Genomic DNA, 16,797 nt, shown 5'->3' on the forward strand with positions numbered 1-16,797 from the left:
CTGGAAACACATAAGGATAAAGTCATCTAAATAAGACAGAAGTTGTTATTTCAGCATGATGCTGTAGTTGTCATATGGGTGTACCAATTTGTTTGCTCCTTTTCTACCTATAGAACTGGAGATACTGAGTTTTGAAGGGAGAATTAAATGAAGAAACATGGTAATTTTTGCCTCTTCTGAACACAATAGCGTTCTTGAACCTTTCAGCAAAGCTGCTGGCTGAGAAAAAAAATACTGTGCAGGATTACTTTATTAATGATTATTTTATGAGTGGTGACAAAATACTGAAATTTTCACTCGGTAGATTGACAAAACGTATAAGCATATGCCAGATGACACTGTAAACTGCATCACGGAGTAAATACTCAGATTACTGAGCGCCATAAGAAGCACAGTAGTAATTCACACATGTGAGTCTCCTACGTGTTCTTTCCCATAATCCACGATCAAACTGTGAAAGAGAGTCAGAAGATCCTTGCAGGAATCCCAGTGGAGATATCCCACCCTCCTCACCCGCCCGCAGAGTGAGGCCAGGCGGGCAGAACCTGCGTGCCGCAGGTGAGAGCCAGCCAGTAACTGTCCAGGGCTCAGCCAAAGCTTCCCGTGAGACACCTACTGCAGGCTTGGGCCAGTCACAAGATGCGTCATTCCGCTGCCGCAAAACAACTCTCATATCCCAACAGAGAAGCAAATTGTGACTCTCTCTGAAAATACATTACGTACAAATGTTTCTAATTTTTAGAGCTAACAGTGTCCTGCCGAGAGCTTACAATTTGCTGAAACTTCAAGCCCGGTCTTCTGAGGGGCAAATTTTTCTTGCCATTTCCATTTTCAAGAATGGCGTTTGATTCCATTAACTGAGCGATCTTCTGTGGCTGTTTTTAGCACCACAGATATGCATACCATACATTTTGGATGGGAGTTTAATTACGCGTATTTTTCAGTGCCTAGCACAGCAATGTTTCTATGTGCTATTGTAACAGAAGCAAACATTATGAAAATACACTACTTAAAACTTCAATGATTCTGCCTTAAACTATTCAGAATACCAACATGGTCTAATTTTTCATATAACATTATTCTTCTAACATTGTATTATCCTTTGAAAGTGTTCTTTCCAAGACAGTTGTTATGAAAGTGGGTATCGTGAGATTTGGTTGAATAACTAAGGAAGTGAAAAAGAAATTAATGAAATTTCATTCCTGATGTCAAACTACATTCCAGTTCTTAACTATCTTGGCATGCTCTGGGAAGCAAGGGGCTAGTCTGGTCAGAAAGTTAAACTGACCTTTAAAGGCAAAACATCTGTTGAGAGTCATGGGAAGTTCAGTCAAAGGGCTTAAGGCAGCTGACCCACTGCCTCCTGGCACCACAAGATCCTCATGTACCCAGTTACTGCTATTAACTCAGATAAAGTCTATCAAGTACTTTAGTCAAGAAGAGTCAGACAGCTCAAGGGTTTCAATTGAGATTAGTTAACTATTATTCTACTAAAAACAAACCAAACCAAAACAAAACAAAAAGCAGCCCACCTATCTAGATTTTTGCAAAGAGGGCAGGCTGAAATTTCCAAATTGATTTTCATTTCCACAGAAGAATACACTGGAAAGCCCATTACTTTCCTTCATATTCAAATACTGAACAATTACATTCTTAAGCCTATGTTTCTCAGATGTTTTACTGAAGAGAACAATAATATTATCAATGTATAACAATTTTATTAAGGACTAATATAAATGTTAATAAATTTAAAGCTAATTAACTATTCAACAATACTTCTAAAAACAGAGCTCATTATTTTGAAATAAAAGAATAGTTTGGGTAGGTAAATATGATAACACATAAACCAATAGAATTATGGTAAGTACCATTCTGAAATTCTCACAAAGACTGAGGCCCCTGCACAGTAAGATCATGGATTTCAATCAGAGGCCAACACTGCTGAACTTTAACATATTTGAAATCCAGACCACTATTTGAAAACCACTGTGTTGTCTACTGATGAGACAACTCTGAGGATAAAAACTGCTGAAAGAGGTCCTTAATTTATCTTATAATTTGGAGGCAAGTTCAGAGGGGAAAGTAACATTTTTGCACGTTTATATAATCAAATGCTTTCCAGATCAGGCTAAACAAGAGGTGCAGTAAGACACAAAAACTGAAAAGGCAGACAGCTGGAGCCACAGATGAACTGCCACTCTTTCAATATTATAAGCCAGATATATCTGGCTCTAAAGAAAGCAAATAAAGGCCAGAGACTTATACTAATAAAGTTACAGCTGTAATACACAGATGTTTTCACATGAACCAAAGAGACAGTACGAGCATGACCCAGAAAACAAAAGCAGCTCCTACTAGTGCCACAGTTTCAGGAAAGTTAAGCCCAGTTCATGTACTAAAATTACTCAATTTAAAAGAAGAACACACAAAAGACTATTTCAGTCCAACAAGTGTTTATAATGTTTCTCTTACAAAGCAATAAATATACATCTAAAGCAAACTTAGTTCCAGTGTTATGAAAGTATTATCACCTAATACGATACTGTTGTAGTGGATGGACAAAAAACCTCTTGTAATACAGGGTAGTGGTTTGGGGGACACCTTTCAATCAGTGTATCTTTATGTTTGAAATCAGAACAGGGGGGAAAAAAAATAAAAATCAGAGGAGAGTACTAAATCACTCTTCAATTTGCTAAATAAGAAGCATTTCTCCTTTTAAGCTTATAGATGACAGACATTTCTGTAGTGACATTGTCTATAGCTGCATATCAGATTTGTAGCCAGGATTATGCTTACACAAGTAACTGATTTTTGGTTCAACAGCAAAAGAGGGGAAAAATTAAAAGCAAGTAATTTTGGTGTTTGCTTCTTGGGGAGAAATATGCTCTCTTCAGTCTGAAACAAAGTATTACTGCTTTTTTTTTTTTTTTAATTTTTTTTCTTAAACAGCTGAAGAAAAGGCATAAATTAGTAAAACAGAGTTTGGTAATTGACTGTATCCTCCTTTTATTTCATAAGCCATTAATTAAGACACTCATCGTGGACTGGAAAAACCATGTCCAGATCCTTCCTCCTTCAGGTCAGAATTTGAATAGCATACCATAAATAAAGTCTGAGTTCCCAGAAAGGGAAAAGAAAATACCAAACATACACTCATTGACTAAGAACTTGCATATTCCTATTTACAACAGAACTGTAAATATTCCATGATCCTTTCACTAAAGACTGTATAACTGAAAAAGGAGTAAAGATTGTATAGGACCACTTCAATTTTAACACTGCACTGCTTTCAAAAGAATTTACAACATTAATACTGTTTTAACATACTGTGCATATAAAGACTATGTAGTCAACCAAAACCAACTTTTTTCCAGCACAGGATTTTAAAAACCCTAACCGAACACAGAGTTTACTCAGTCCTCCTTTCTTAAATATAATCTTTTCATTTGCTCCCAGAAAAAAAGTACCTCCAGATTTGCCTGCCTGCATAAACAAAACTGAGAATCGCTACATTGCACCAAAGACATTTTCTCTCCCCAAAAGACCTGCTTTGCCATCTGGAAAATGAATTACAGTCACTCCAAAACGTATGGCATCTGGTAGGTAGAACCTGAGCAACAGGAGGGACAGCATAGCTACTGGCAGGAGGCAGCAAGGAAGTCGTCCAGCGCTCTGATTCTAACATTTCTAGACACATGGATGAAGTGTTGAAATAAGTACCTACAAAAACAAATAAATAAGGAAAAGCAGATAAACAATAGTAAATATACTAAATCCAAAGCATTTCTGAAATATTTTAACTCCCTTCCTCTTACTAATTCCGCCCCATGTGAATACTAGCTTTTCATGTGTGACAGTGATGTTTCCAAGCTTGTCCTGATTCTCTGTGCTCTTCAAGATGGGGAAAGAACAACTCAGGAAAGCACCCTGCATTTCACAAGTCAGCCTGCAGTACTGCTAATTAAGAATTTTTTTTTTTTAATTAAATATGACAAATAATATTTACCACATGAAGAATTGCCAGATTTTCACATGCTAGTATATTCTGCCTAGCTGTAAAAAACAGACCACTTATGTAGTTTCAATCACTGCCAGAAAACAGACAAAACCTAATGACTGAATAAATTTTCCTACATTACTTCAGAATTCAGGCTATAACAAATATATATTATTGTAAAATAGACAAATTGAGCACAAAGTTCCAAGTATAGCATTTCAGAAACTACAGTCATTTAGAAGCACGTGCATTGACAAGTTCCATACGGTTATTTATGTGCTATCACGCTTAACAATACGGTATTCAGTCAGCTGCAATTTCCAAAGCAATGGCTGGTATCTGATGACAAATTCCATTCTAGCAAGAAGATTCCTTCCCCTCCATTTGCCAAACAACACTTAAAGACATAGTGTTTCTGTAAACATCATTTACTTGAGGTAATGCCACCAAACACTGCAAATATTTTATCACCAATTAGCTAAAAAGGATTCAGAAAGAAAAGATATATTGTCTGGCTGACATTGCTCAGGAACTCCAAGCAGCCTGTTTCCTGAGCTAGTGCAGCTTGGGGAGAAACATCTACCCAACCGGGTAGAAGGATGCTACAACATGTTTACAAACTGTAGGCAGCTGAATCCCTTGCAAATGTTTTTTAAAATTAATTCGAAAAAAAAATGTTTAAACACTTTTGTTCCTGAAAGCATTACCATCACTCCACTGATTATGTTAATGGTGTTCTGCTATTAAAATACATCTAGGCGCCAAGCAGACAACTGCCCCATTTTCCAGCCTATTTAACGAGTTGAAAACACAACTCTACCCATTCTTTATTTCCCTGCTACAATAAACTTTGTGAAAAAAAGAGCGAAGTTTTCTGGAGGTAAGAATAATTTATTTATTTAAAAAACCCAACACTAACCAACCCAAACAATCAGTTATCCTATTTAACACTGCTACTGTCAAGAAAATCCTAAAAATGATTAAATGGCCCTGACACCATTTACAGGAAGCTGCCCTGTGAAATACTGAGTAATACAAACAGCTACAGTTTTTGAAAGACAAAAAGCAGAAGGTCAGGAATTCAGCCATTCAGGTATTATACTAAAAAACAGATTAAGTGGTATTTAAAACAGAGAAGATACTAGTATTTTCTGGTCTGTATGGTCCATAAAAGCAGAACACTCATAGACTTTTATTCTTTAAAGCTTTTAGTACTCATACAGCAACAACAGATGATTCAGGCTGCACCTCAATGATTGAACCACGTATGTTTTTCCATCACATTATCACTAAACAAACATAACACTTCCATACTTTTCCCCTTTCAGTAAAAAAAAAAAAAAAAAAAGATGTATGATTCTGCTCCAAAACTAGGACTCCCCTTCTTCTCCTACCATTGATCAGAAATTATGCATATGACTAGCTGACAAATCTACTTTTAACATTTCTTGTACCTCTTAAGAAATTACAAATGGATTTTTACTGATACTGCTTCTTAGAAATTAGCATTTCCTCCAGAAAACTTAAGTTTCTCTTTTGCTAGACATCACAGATAGGCACTGTGCTTTTGGTCAGAACTTAAATCATAAAAGCTATTAAATTACTGAATTGCACATTAATTTCTGCAATTTAAAAAGTTAAGTATATTAAACTGAGTTGAAAAACACCAAAGTCTAACCATACCTCTAATTTTCAAGACCTAAATCTTTGTCTATATCAAATATCTGCCTCTTCTCTGAACCAACAGACATGTTCATCCTATCACCAACCTGATGGGAAGACAATCAAATCAATATTTTCATTTACCATAAAAGAACAAACATGGAGATTCCTCGTATTTTCATATGAGAAGTAATCACGAAGCACACCCTCCTTTCAACCCAGTAAGGGAAAAGTCTGCCGAAGAAGTCAAGCTTTAAATGAAAGGTTGAGCTGGGCTAGTTAGTCAGAGACATCCAAGAGTTGACAAACCCTGATTTTAAATCCCCAAACTTTGAAAGCACTGAGGAACAACATGCAGACAAAACCTGCTAAATGTATTTACAGAATGCAAAAGAAAAATCTGGGTTAACGTGGTTGTGTTGCCCTCAACCTAGCCAAGTAGGATTTCAGTAAATGTTGCCCTACAAAACACAAAGTACAAGGTTAAGATCAAAAATGACTCCTTCATTTACTGGAGGAGTCCTGAAAGTCATAGGAAGCAAGATACTTAGTAGAAGCATCACATACAATCTCTTTCTTATAAGGGATATTTTTATCTAGCCTAAATTGGGAAAAAACACAACAGTGATCTAGTCAGCCCTGCTGGCAATGGTAGCTTAAGGTTGTCTATAATGACTGCCAGCTTGCCCAGGTAAAGGAACAGAAATTAGCATGGTATTCTTCAGAGAGAACCTCTTAAGGATAGTTTCCCTATGAGCAATTTTATGGTGCAGCTATGAGCTATTGTAAGATAAAAAAGCCAATTTATTTCCTGAATGTTCCAAAGGCGACAAGCAGAAAAGGAGACGTACTGCCTACCCAGTCAGTCCCACTTCCACAGCAGCAACAGTGTTCACAGCACCAAACTCTGCGAGGACTTCTTTGCCAGGTTGCTTTGCACACTAACGGAGCTCGAGGTTCAGAAGAAGCCACGGCGTTAGCAGTGGGGTGAAGAAGGTGCTCCAGCTGGGAATCGGGAAATGTGCATTTCCAATCTCTGCTTCTGACTTGCTGGCTCATCAGAGGCAGCCCCGTATCGCGACAGTGGAGCTCTGCTTCCCGCCCTTGGCCGGCTCTCGGGAGAAGAGGGACTAGCTTTTGCCATGTGCTTGTACAGCACTGAGTACTACAGATAACATGCACGTTCTCAACACTGCTACACTGAAAAAAATAATCACAAACTACAGAAATAACAGCAAAACAATAAACACAAAACAGAGAAGTGGCGAGGTTCTAAACTATTAAGTGTATTATACCTATTACTGAGAACAAAAAATGAAGAATTCTAGCATGAAGGGAAAATAGTTTACCATCAAAACAGCCTATATGAAAATTAAGGTTCAGTACACAAACACATTTTAGATTTCCAAAGAACTCTAAACATGCTCCAGGTTGCCCTTATTGAACCAATCTGACTCCCTTCCACCCCTAAAACAAATGTTCCATAAATGAGAAGTAATACTGGAATATCTCTTAACCACAACATGCAGCAAAGACTTTTTCCATTTATTTCTCTGTTACAAGATTTGCTATTTTGGACATATGTGTGCAAATAAAAATACAAAGGGTAAGTCACATGACAAGATTATGTTCTATTGGAAATTTTGCATCTTGTTTTAAGTAATACTTTGCTATATAATATTCATCCTCCTTACTACAAAAGCATGTGTTACTTCTTCCAGTTCTACTCAGAACAGGGCAAACTTGTGAACAGAAAATAAACAAGGACTGTGACATAATACTGCTATTTCATTTCAGTATAAAAATGCTATCACTGTTTCCCATTTTTCTGAAGCAGATGAATCTCTAGCAAAAAAAAAAAAAAAAAAAACAACCAAACAAAAAAAAAAAAAACAACCAAAACAAAACAACAAAAGAACTCCAAGAAAACCCCAATACACACACACCCCCCCAAAGCAAATCTCAAATAGAACTGACTGCTGAGACTTTGTATGAACTGCATTCATACAGCAAGGGCCATGCAATTCCTCACTTTTAGTCAGTCAAAAAACCTTCAGAATCTTAAATATTTTCAGTGCTGATTTATGTGTTCACACAGTAGGACAGAAGTTATTTAAACCTCTGCAAACCTTGATACTAAAACCTGCCTTAGGCTTACTGCCCATAACTTGCTATAAATTTACAAAACAAACAGTGGTGTGGGTGAAAAGTCCTGGTGATGCTAGAAATATTTAATCATTAATATCTTCAACACAAATGGCAACATTCAAGTCTAATTCTACTATACATAGTGCCTGTTTTGTATTTAAAGACAATAGGCTTACAGAGTCATCATCCTCTTCAAGAGTGTTAAACAATAAGTTGTTCCCAACTCAGCCTTAAAATAATATCTTTTTTAGGATCAGCGATCCAAAACAACTAATCGTTGCATATTTGTTAATTGTGAGATGATAGCCAGCACAAAATTAATTCTCCTAACTGAACTGATTGATATGAATGAAGAACAGCAAAAACTGATTTGTAGGTCTTGTCTACATGAGGATTTTATTACAAAGTGGATTAGTGCAGGGATTTTAAAGCACAGTAATTCTTCTGTACTAGAAATATCAACTGTGTGGTCTCGCTTAATTATTTGAAGTGGATTAAACTAAACCACATAAAAGAAAATGTTGCCAAACAATAACAGTGTTCACAGGCAAGAAGTGTGGAATAACAATTCCAGGCTTCCATGCATACGAGGATGACGCATGTGACTGATGGTACATATGCAAGAAGCATGGCTTGATCAAAGATCACCTTTTTATTTTTTTTTTTTTAATGTAGTCCTGTATCAGTTTTTCAAAACATAAATCAAGACTCAATAGGTATGGATTTAGTACAATGTATAAGAATGCAAAGCTATTACCCAGGACTTTATTGTGCCATTTACTAGCTGTTTCGACACCTTTCATTTCCTTGCGGAAGTATATTTTCTTCTGTTTGCCAGCAACAGACTTTTCACTATATTACGCTGAGAGAGTGAGAAACAACATGCTTTTTCTCATTCATTCCCATGTTCTTACACTGGACTTGCATATTGGAGGGAAGTGTAAGTAAAGTGTTACTATAAAATCAGCACAGGCCAAGTACACATTGCTTTCAACACGTTCTGCGAACCCAAGTCCTTCCTGGCATTTTCCTTCACAATTTTCTCAATAACAAGATCATGCTTTTAAAACACTGTTGATAACTGAAAGACCAGTTCCCAAAACTCTTATTTTTATACAAGATAAATAAAAAATTATAATCGTCCTTAATGTTTGATCACTTGCTGTTCAACACAATTATGGAAACTAAAAATGTACTTTAAATAATTCCTTGCTTTCAGTTAAATACTACCAGTTTATACTGTGATCTTCTAAAAATAGGCAGCTTGCATCCTGAATGTACGAGAATCAGTACAACCCAAGTAAGAACAGTCTAAGAAAAGAAGAGGGACAGAAGAGTAATGAGTAGTATCAAGCATCTCATTGCAAACTTGAGTTTTGCACTTGTACAATAACCCATACCCAATGAGGTTTCCAGCTATGAAAACATCAAAAAGACAGCATATACACACAGGTCCTACAGATGTTCACTTCATATAAAGCCCACTTCTGAAGCACTGAAAAAACACCAGCAAAACCTTACAGGTGCCACTTACAGATAAGACAGTTGCACATTACCTACTCTGGCACCGAACAGCCGCTCAGGAACAGCACAGGCTGCTTACCCCCTTTCCCTGCACTACTGACAAATAAGCAATTAGGGACAAGCCTTCAAGATGACTGGCTAATAATTACATCACTGTATGCCTTCCTTCCACTGAAATGGAAGACTAAGTTTGGAGAATAAGAAGACAATGAGCTCCATTAGGAAATATCTTTATCCTGTCCTTTAACTGTTATCACCTTTAAAGGAGTGTCTGTCTTCTTTTGTTCAGCTTGTTTTGTTTCGTGGAGCTTTTTTAAGTACAGATCCACTATACCATAAGCTTAAATAATTGCTTACATCACAGTGGTAATAGCTACAAATACAAAATTACAGTAATCATTTCTTCTCCATAATTAATCATTTCCACGACACAGTAGTTAACCAACAGTGTTTCATAAATTTTCTTGGATAGCAAGTGCAGAATGATTTAAACTGGGAGCTGTTGAAATACAGTATAGTGTAGTTCATGAAAATAAAATAGCAATGCAATTGAAAGCAGCATATAGTGCTAACATATCACTGAAGGTCACCTTATTGACATAAGTGCAGCTGCAAAAAAAATGCAACCAACCAAACACTCAAGGTCATATTTGTTTAAGAAACCAATAACCATTCTGGGAAATCTACATAGGCACCCATCTCTCTCATTTCTTTAAGTGCTGGTAAAATTAAAGAGAGTGTGATTTGTACATACGCTAAGACACTTCTATGTTCCCTGGCACTGCAGTGAGTGCCAACAGGGGTAAGAGGATCCTTCATGTTCGAAATAATTAAATTCATAAATACTGCTAATATTCCCCCTCTGAATACACCCAGACAAACAAGAATAAAATTAAATCCCTACCAGCTTCAGGAAATAAACCTTGTTTTTTTAATAGGAACCTTTGTTTTCATGTATGGATTCAGTAAATGCACCTGAAGGCTGATAATATATATAAATTAGTTTGAATAGAAGCACAGAATGGTTTGGGTTGGAAGAGATGTTAAAGATCATCCAGTGCCACCCCCTGCCCCGGGCAGGGCCCCCTTCCCCCAGCCCAGGGGGCTCCCAGCCCCGTCCAACCTGGCCTTGAACCCTTCCAGGGAGGGGGCACCCACAGCTGCTCTGGGCACCCTGGGCCAGCGCCTCACCCCCCGCACAGGGAACAATTTCTGCCTTAGATCTCATCTAAATCTGCCCTCTTTGAGATGGGATTAAAGCATATCAGCATGTGAAAGTTTGCAATTTAAGATGTCTGCAAGAGGATTAAGGGTTTGTGTACAAATAGTACTAACAGTTTCAAGAAAAGAAGTAGTGAAAATTATTGATATGTATGAACATGACACCACTGACAATTTCAGCTAGCTTTATACCTCATGTAGGAGCATACACAGCCTAACTTCAAAAATCTTTTATATGCATTATGCATATGTTTCTTAGACTAGTTGACAGAGAAGAAGTGTTAAAAATACCTTGATTTTTCTTACAAAATCTGTAATAGTAAACTACTCTGAAGAGGAATCATTTTGAGATATTATAGTTAAAATGGATGTCGTAATTGCTTAAAATGATCTTTAAAAAGTGGCAAATTAGCTGTTTTCAAGTCTTACATGGCATACAGCTTAGATAAGACTATCTAAGGTGAGTTGAATCATCTTAACAAGTAAAGTAGATTAACTGTTTCACTACTGGAATCTAACCACTAGTTACTTGGTAGCACAGTCAGGTCAGGGTAGCTTATTGCTACATTTCCTTTGCTCTTCATTCAAAAAAGAAGATAACATTTCAACCATGAAAGGCACAAAGGGCATCAGGAGTTATCTGTTAGACAAATTTCTATTCCAGCACAAAAATAAAACACTCAGGGTAAGACAGAAATGTTTCAGAAACTAAATTAATCTGAAACACCCTGATTCAAAACTTTGGAAGCAGGAAACTTCATGATATCATTAGAAATGCCAAAAAGAACCCACTGGATTTTTTTTTCCAATGAATTAACAATAAAATTACCTGTATGTATTACTTAAATACAAGAAACAAATTCAATAGTTTGTTCAGATACCAAGTATCTGAAAGTAACCTGATTTGAAAAAAAAATAAATACATAAATAAATAAAAGTTACTGCACTCCTGGTCATGACTGGAGTATTAGAAACTCTAAGTAAAACTGTAAGTGTTAGACAAAGTGAAGAGAGGATACAGAAATAGACGGGACCACTGCTAGAACTCCAGGAGCAGCATGCCAGGCACCTTAATGGAAAACTCAAGGATTATTACTAAATTCAAGATTAAGACCAACTTCAAGCTGTAGTATATACTCTATAACACAGAGTGAAGTCTGGCTGGTGCCATTTCCACAAAAACTGACACAAAAAAGTGCAAGTTCAGTCACTGGTCCGGACTCCTCATTTCTTCCTTTTAGCAGCCCTTCATACTATAACATTTTTGGTGTGCAATATGCACACCACCACGACAAACTCAGAGACAGCATAAATTAGAAGCTGCAGAGTGGCATAAATCTAATTAAGTCTAAGTGGTAAGACTAAAGGAATGTAAATTAGAACCAGATACGTATCAGCTTCCTCACATGCTAGTTGCACTGAATCAGACTCCTCTGGATTCTCTAAATCCAGCCCAACATTCCTATCCTGTGGAACTCAAAATCAAACTAGGCAACAGTTAACCAAAAAGAATGCATTTAAGCTTAAGAAAATTGAGAATACATATTCAAAATATATTTAAAAAGATGTAGTCAAAAGAAAATAGGTTAAGCGCTTTCTATGAATATATGTTAGTTTCCAAGAGAAATCCCCTGGGCCAAAATCATGGTTGAAATTATTTCTTCAAGGACTTCTACGGCTGTTCCTCTTGCCAGTAATAGTCAATAACTGTAGCAGTCAACCAAATCATCCTACCGCAGTGGGATCAGCAAAACCTTGGTAGTTATCCAGCCACAAGGTGAACACGAAAGAACAGCAAGACCAATATTTGTTACGAAGCTAAGAGCCAGTCATACAGAAGAGCTCATCAAAATATGAAACCTCCATTTTACAAGATTCTGAAAGAGCAAGCTACTGTTATCTTGACTATTTGAATAAACACAAAAATTCTGGGACTTGTTGTCCAAATACACTGTGTTTGTTTGCTTTGCAATTACTTTAGGAAGTTGATTAGCAACAGCAGTAAATCAATTCTTTTATTAAACATTCAAGGCAATTACTTTTCAAAAAATATATACAGAATAAAGGAACAACGAGCAAAAGAAGAAAAGCTGAAATCATCTTAAAAGGTGATTTTACGCACAGAAGCTACACACAAAAGCAGTTTGAAATCCAAAATACCATTTTTGTAGTTAGCATCTATTCAGGTAAAAAATTATACCCAAGATGCACACACTTCCTGAGTGCTTACACTACTCAGAAAAAAAACTGACAGAGACATTTATTACTAAGCGTGCAGGTAACAATCTGATCTACAAAGTAGCACTGCAATTGGGCAGAATTGAAAATATTATTCTAACATTAGTTAATGCATCTTAAATGCTTATCATGAATGTTAAAAGAAAAAGATTGGCAACATGAGCCTCTGTAGCTTCAACTGACATAATTTATTATGTTAAAATCCTGTACTTTTAGCAGCAGTGAAAGGAAAATGAAATGCTCATTACTGATAACAGTCTACCTCTTAGTTCTTATGAACTGAAAAGGAATCTTTGCAACCCACTCATGCCCACCCAGCTACGTGCTCTTAAATGAGAACAAGTCTAACTGATTTTGTTACAGAGCATGAGTTCTCAAGTTGTCCTTAGTTTGACAGCAGTTCCACTGCAACTTTTTGTCTACTAACAATGCAAATGCAACTGAGAAAAGAGCAGCACCTTTATATGAATTGTTAAGAACTTTTTCAAAATAACAGGCATGATTCTCTCTTGCCTACTAACCAGTTTAAATACAATGTATTGGTTTTGTACCTGAGGAAGATAACCTTTAAAAGGCTTCTGAAGATATTTTTCTACATGTCTTAGATTCAGTAAAATACAAAGACTGATAAATCCAGCATGTAGGCTGATATATAGTGCAAACATAAAACATCTGGATCCAACAAAGCAGAGAACTAAATTTCAGACTTACGTTTCTCATCATCAGCATGTACTAGAGATGCTGCTCTCGACAAAACATCCAATGGAGTCTCCATTCCTCTCTGGATCCTGGAAAATTCAGAGCAAAGTTTCAAAGAGTAAACTCAGAGAGCCCTAACCACAACATACTAGGTGGTAGGCCACTTGTTCATAGCATACACACATCGGGTTTCACAGAAGGAAGTGGTAATGATCAACAAGAGCATGACAGCAGAAAATCAAAACTCCAGGTTTCTGATGCTCTTTCCATGTTATACCAAGTACAGGATTTGTTAAAACTAAGTCATTGCTGAAAATAAGGAAACACTGGAATTAGCCCAGCTGCTCATCCGAAACAAACCAGAAGACCAAATTCTCAAGTACTTGACTGAAGCTGATGACCACTGCTCGTGTATGTCCCAACAGGGTTCTATGCTACATGTAGGAAGTGGTTGTGCCTCCCACATGCCAGCCTTCCATCCCAATAAATAGCTACTTGAGACAACATCCAAAGATGCAGCTCCTCTGAAGTGAAGATGACCGCTGGCCTGACTACCTACATGAGCATCAGATTGCTTTAGATCCCTAGTATTCAATAAAATTGTACTCCATACACTCCTATGCCCAAACCAGAATCATCCAAAACTTACAAGCCATTAAAGAAGTTTTCTTACTCATGAACATATAGTCAAACACTAGGCATATAACAACAACTGTACAAACTGTAGCTTGTATAATCATAATTACACCTCAGTAGCTACTTTTCCATGTTTTTCTCCCCTTACAATACATAATTCCCATATGTGAAAAACAAAACTTACATAAGCCTCCCACCCTTTCACATTAATGGCTTCAAAATCAAAAAAGAAGTTCCAATACGAAATTCCAAAGATATGAAAGGGAAAGGAAGCAAGAGAATAAAATTCCAAAGATATGAAAGGGAAAGGAAGCAAGAGAATAAAATGTTGTCAAAATGCTTTTGTTAAAAGGCCAACAACTTATATCTGTTTTTAAATAAAAAGGCAACAGCATAGACAGAGCTGTTAAAATAAATGGAGAAAGAGTGAAAACCCAGGACTACTAACAATGTCATTGGGTTTTTTTTTCCCACAAAACTAGCATACTATTCTGTCATAAGAACTGTTTACTGTAACTTACTTTACAGTATGTTTTTTTTTTTAAAAAAAAAAAAAAGGTAATGGCAACTACAGAAATCTCAAACACATGTATAGAGACTTAACAACAAGCATATGTCTGGGAAGGAATTTCCTTGACTTTGTGCTATAAATAATAAACCTTGCTATCTTCCCTCCCTCTTCCTAAATAATGTCAAAGACTTTAAAACTAATCAAAGATTTGAAAGCATAAGATAAAGGATTTCTAAAAATATTTTTAAGTTTAAAAAATATATTTTCAATAAAGAATTAAATCCAGTTTTGTTCCCATAGGACTGTGCAAGAAGAGACACACTTGAAATAACTAAGTATAGATCTTGAGGATAAAAACATGTATTCTCTCTCCCTGTCAGAATCGGCTTCTGCTCAAGAGCAGTATTTTAACTAACTTATAAAATCAGTTAACTTTTAAATTTAAACACTGTATATGTGGGCAAGAGGTTTCAGAAAACAAAATCTTAGATTCTTATTTTACCGTCTGTTTTCATTAAATATTTCTTTATACCTCATTTAGCCACACTCGCTTCCAAAGCAAAGGTTTGCAAGAGAGTGTTCACTAAGGAAGCCTTCAGCATCATTCCACTTTGATCCCTTAGACCTCAATGCTTGGTTTCTTTCCCGCTTTTTGTTTTCTTGGAGCTTAAAATAGCACCACTTTATTTCTCCCCAGACTGTTGATTGCTGACCATCTCACACAAATTCCTCTAACAGAGTGAAAATTCAGTTGGAAAAAAAGCTTAATGTATGTCTGATCAGATGATGCAGCCTCACCAAACTGATAGCAAACTCATGATTTAGTACTATCCATCTCTGTCCTAAATGTCAAAGACAGTAATACCAAGCTTTTTGGTCAACTCTTCAGAAAAACCTTCTCGATAAAGGACAACACAAAGGCTACTAAGATGTCTTCTACTGAAAACAAATTGCTGTTTTCTTTAATTTTTTTCAGTAGTTTTTAACTAATGGGAGTAGCAGATGCTCAGTCCCTTTCCAGAACATGCTCCTAGTAAGAGATTTAGCCAGTGACAGAAGTCCACACTGAGCGAAGGAAACAGGAACCAAGTCTTAATTCTATTCAGGAAATTAGACACTTTAAAAACAACTTCACTAAAACTGGCCTCAATATAGTTTTGTAGCTTTGCATATTATTAAAGTTATATCATGAGTGGGCTGCAGAGGTGTTCCTCTAACAGTTAAGGTCTTGTGAAGAACGCTGTGGCCATTCAAAAGCTTCTTTGAAGGGATGCTGTTAATACGGAGATCTACAAACTCCAGGGTGCAACACCATATATGCTGTGATTTTTTTAAACATGCTGAACACATTTACAGTTATGAAAACTACCTTCGAGGAGCTATAAACTTCCAGATTATTTTTCAAACACTATGAAATATTCCTCTATCTCTAAACTAAACTAACAAGTCAGGGATAACAGCTTAGGAAAGAAATAAAGGTTGCCTATGAGAATGAGAGAGGAGTCGTCTTCTCTCAGACAGTACAAAGCTCAGAAGCCTCATTCCACCTCGGCGAGGACAGCAACAGCTACAGCTACTCCAAGGCAACCTTCAGAGAACAGCCCGGTCATCCTCAGGAGGAGTCATGTTTCAGAAATGGAAGAACAGTTCCATTGCCAGGGTTCTGACAGAAAAAGCCAGTTAAAAAGCAGACTTCTGCTAAAAGCCAGCTAATTCTCTGCATGGCACAGAAACCTGTCTATGCAGCAGAAACTTAGCAGAAACCAAGTTGAACTTTTCTAAGTATCCCCATCAAAAAACAGCTCTTTAGCCTATGTGCAAATATTGCTTTATGAACAGATCTCATAAGGGAAAATCAGTGACTAGTGAAATACAAGTACACAGATTTACCTTCCTCTAGATAGATCTGATTAAACACTATGGAAACAGTTTCATAAGTATCTTACTTGTTACAAAATCTTAACTGTTAGATTTGAAGAGACACAAGCCAAAGGCGCTTTTACAAGCGTTCAAGATGGTTTTATCTACCACAATTTCAAATATTAGTTTAATATCTTATTCAGTCCTTTTACTTATCAATTACTGCTTCTATTCCACGTTCCCCTAGTCTGTCACTTCACCTACACTGCAGCAAAGAAACATTCTGAAAAACAGTAAAGGC

General features: G+C 36.6%; 1 protein-coding gene across 2 annotated transcripts in view; it reads right to left on the reverse strand.

Annotated features, from left to right (window-relative positions):
* Positions 1-16,797, reverse strand: part of VGLL4 (vestigial like family member 4) — a 91,391-nt gene that overhangs the window by 70,419 nt on the left and 4,175 nt on the right. For both annotated transcript variants that reach the window (XM_042807018.1, XM_032995824.2), the window contains one exon: positions 13,502-13,578. In XM_042807018.1, coding sequence (XP_042662952.1) covers positions 13,502-13,565 — 64 coding nt within the window. In that variant the 5' untranslated portion in view covers positions 13,566-13,578. The remainder of the gene's footprint in view (positions 1-13,501; positions 13,579-16,797) is intronic.

Source organism: Tyto alba, unplaced genomic scaffold, assembly GCF_018691265.1.
Source record: "Tyto alba isolate M040663 unplaced genomic scaffold, T.alba_DEE_v4.0 Super-Scaffold_49, whole genome shotgun sequence".
NCBI lineage: Eukaryota > Metazoa > Chordata > Aves > Strigiformes > Tytonidae > Tyto > Tyto alba.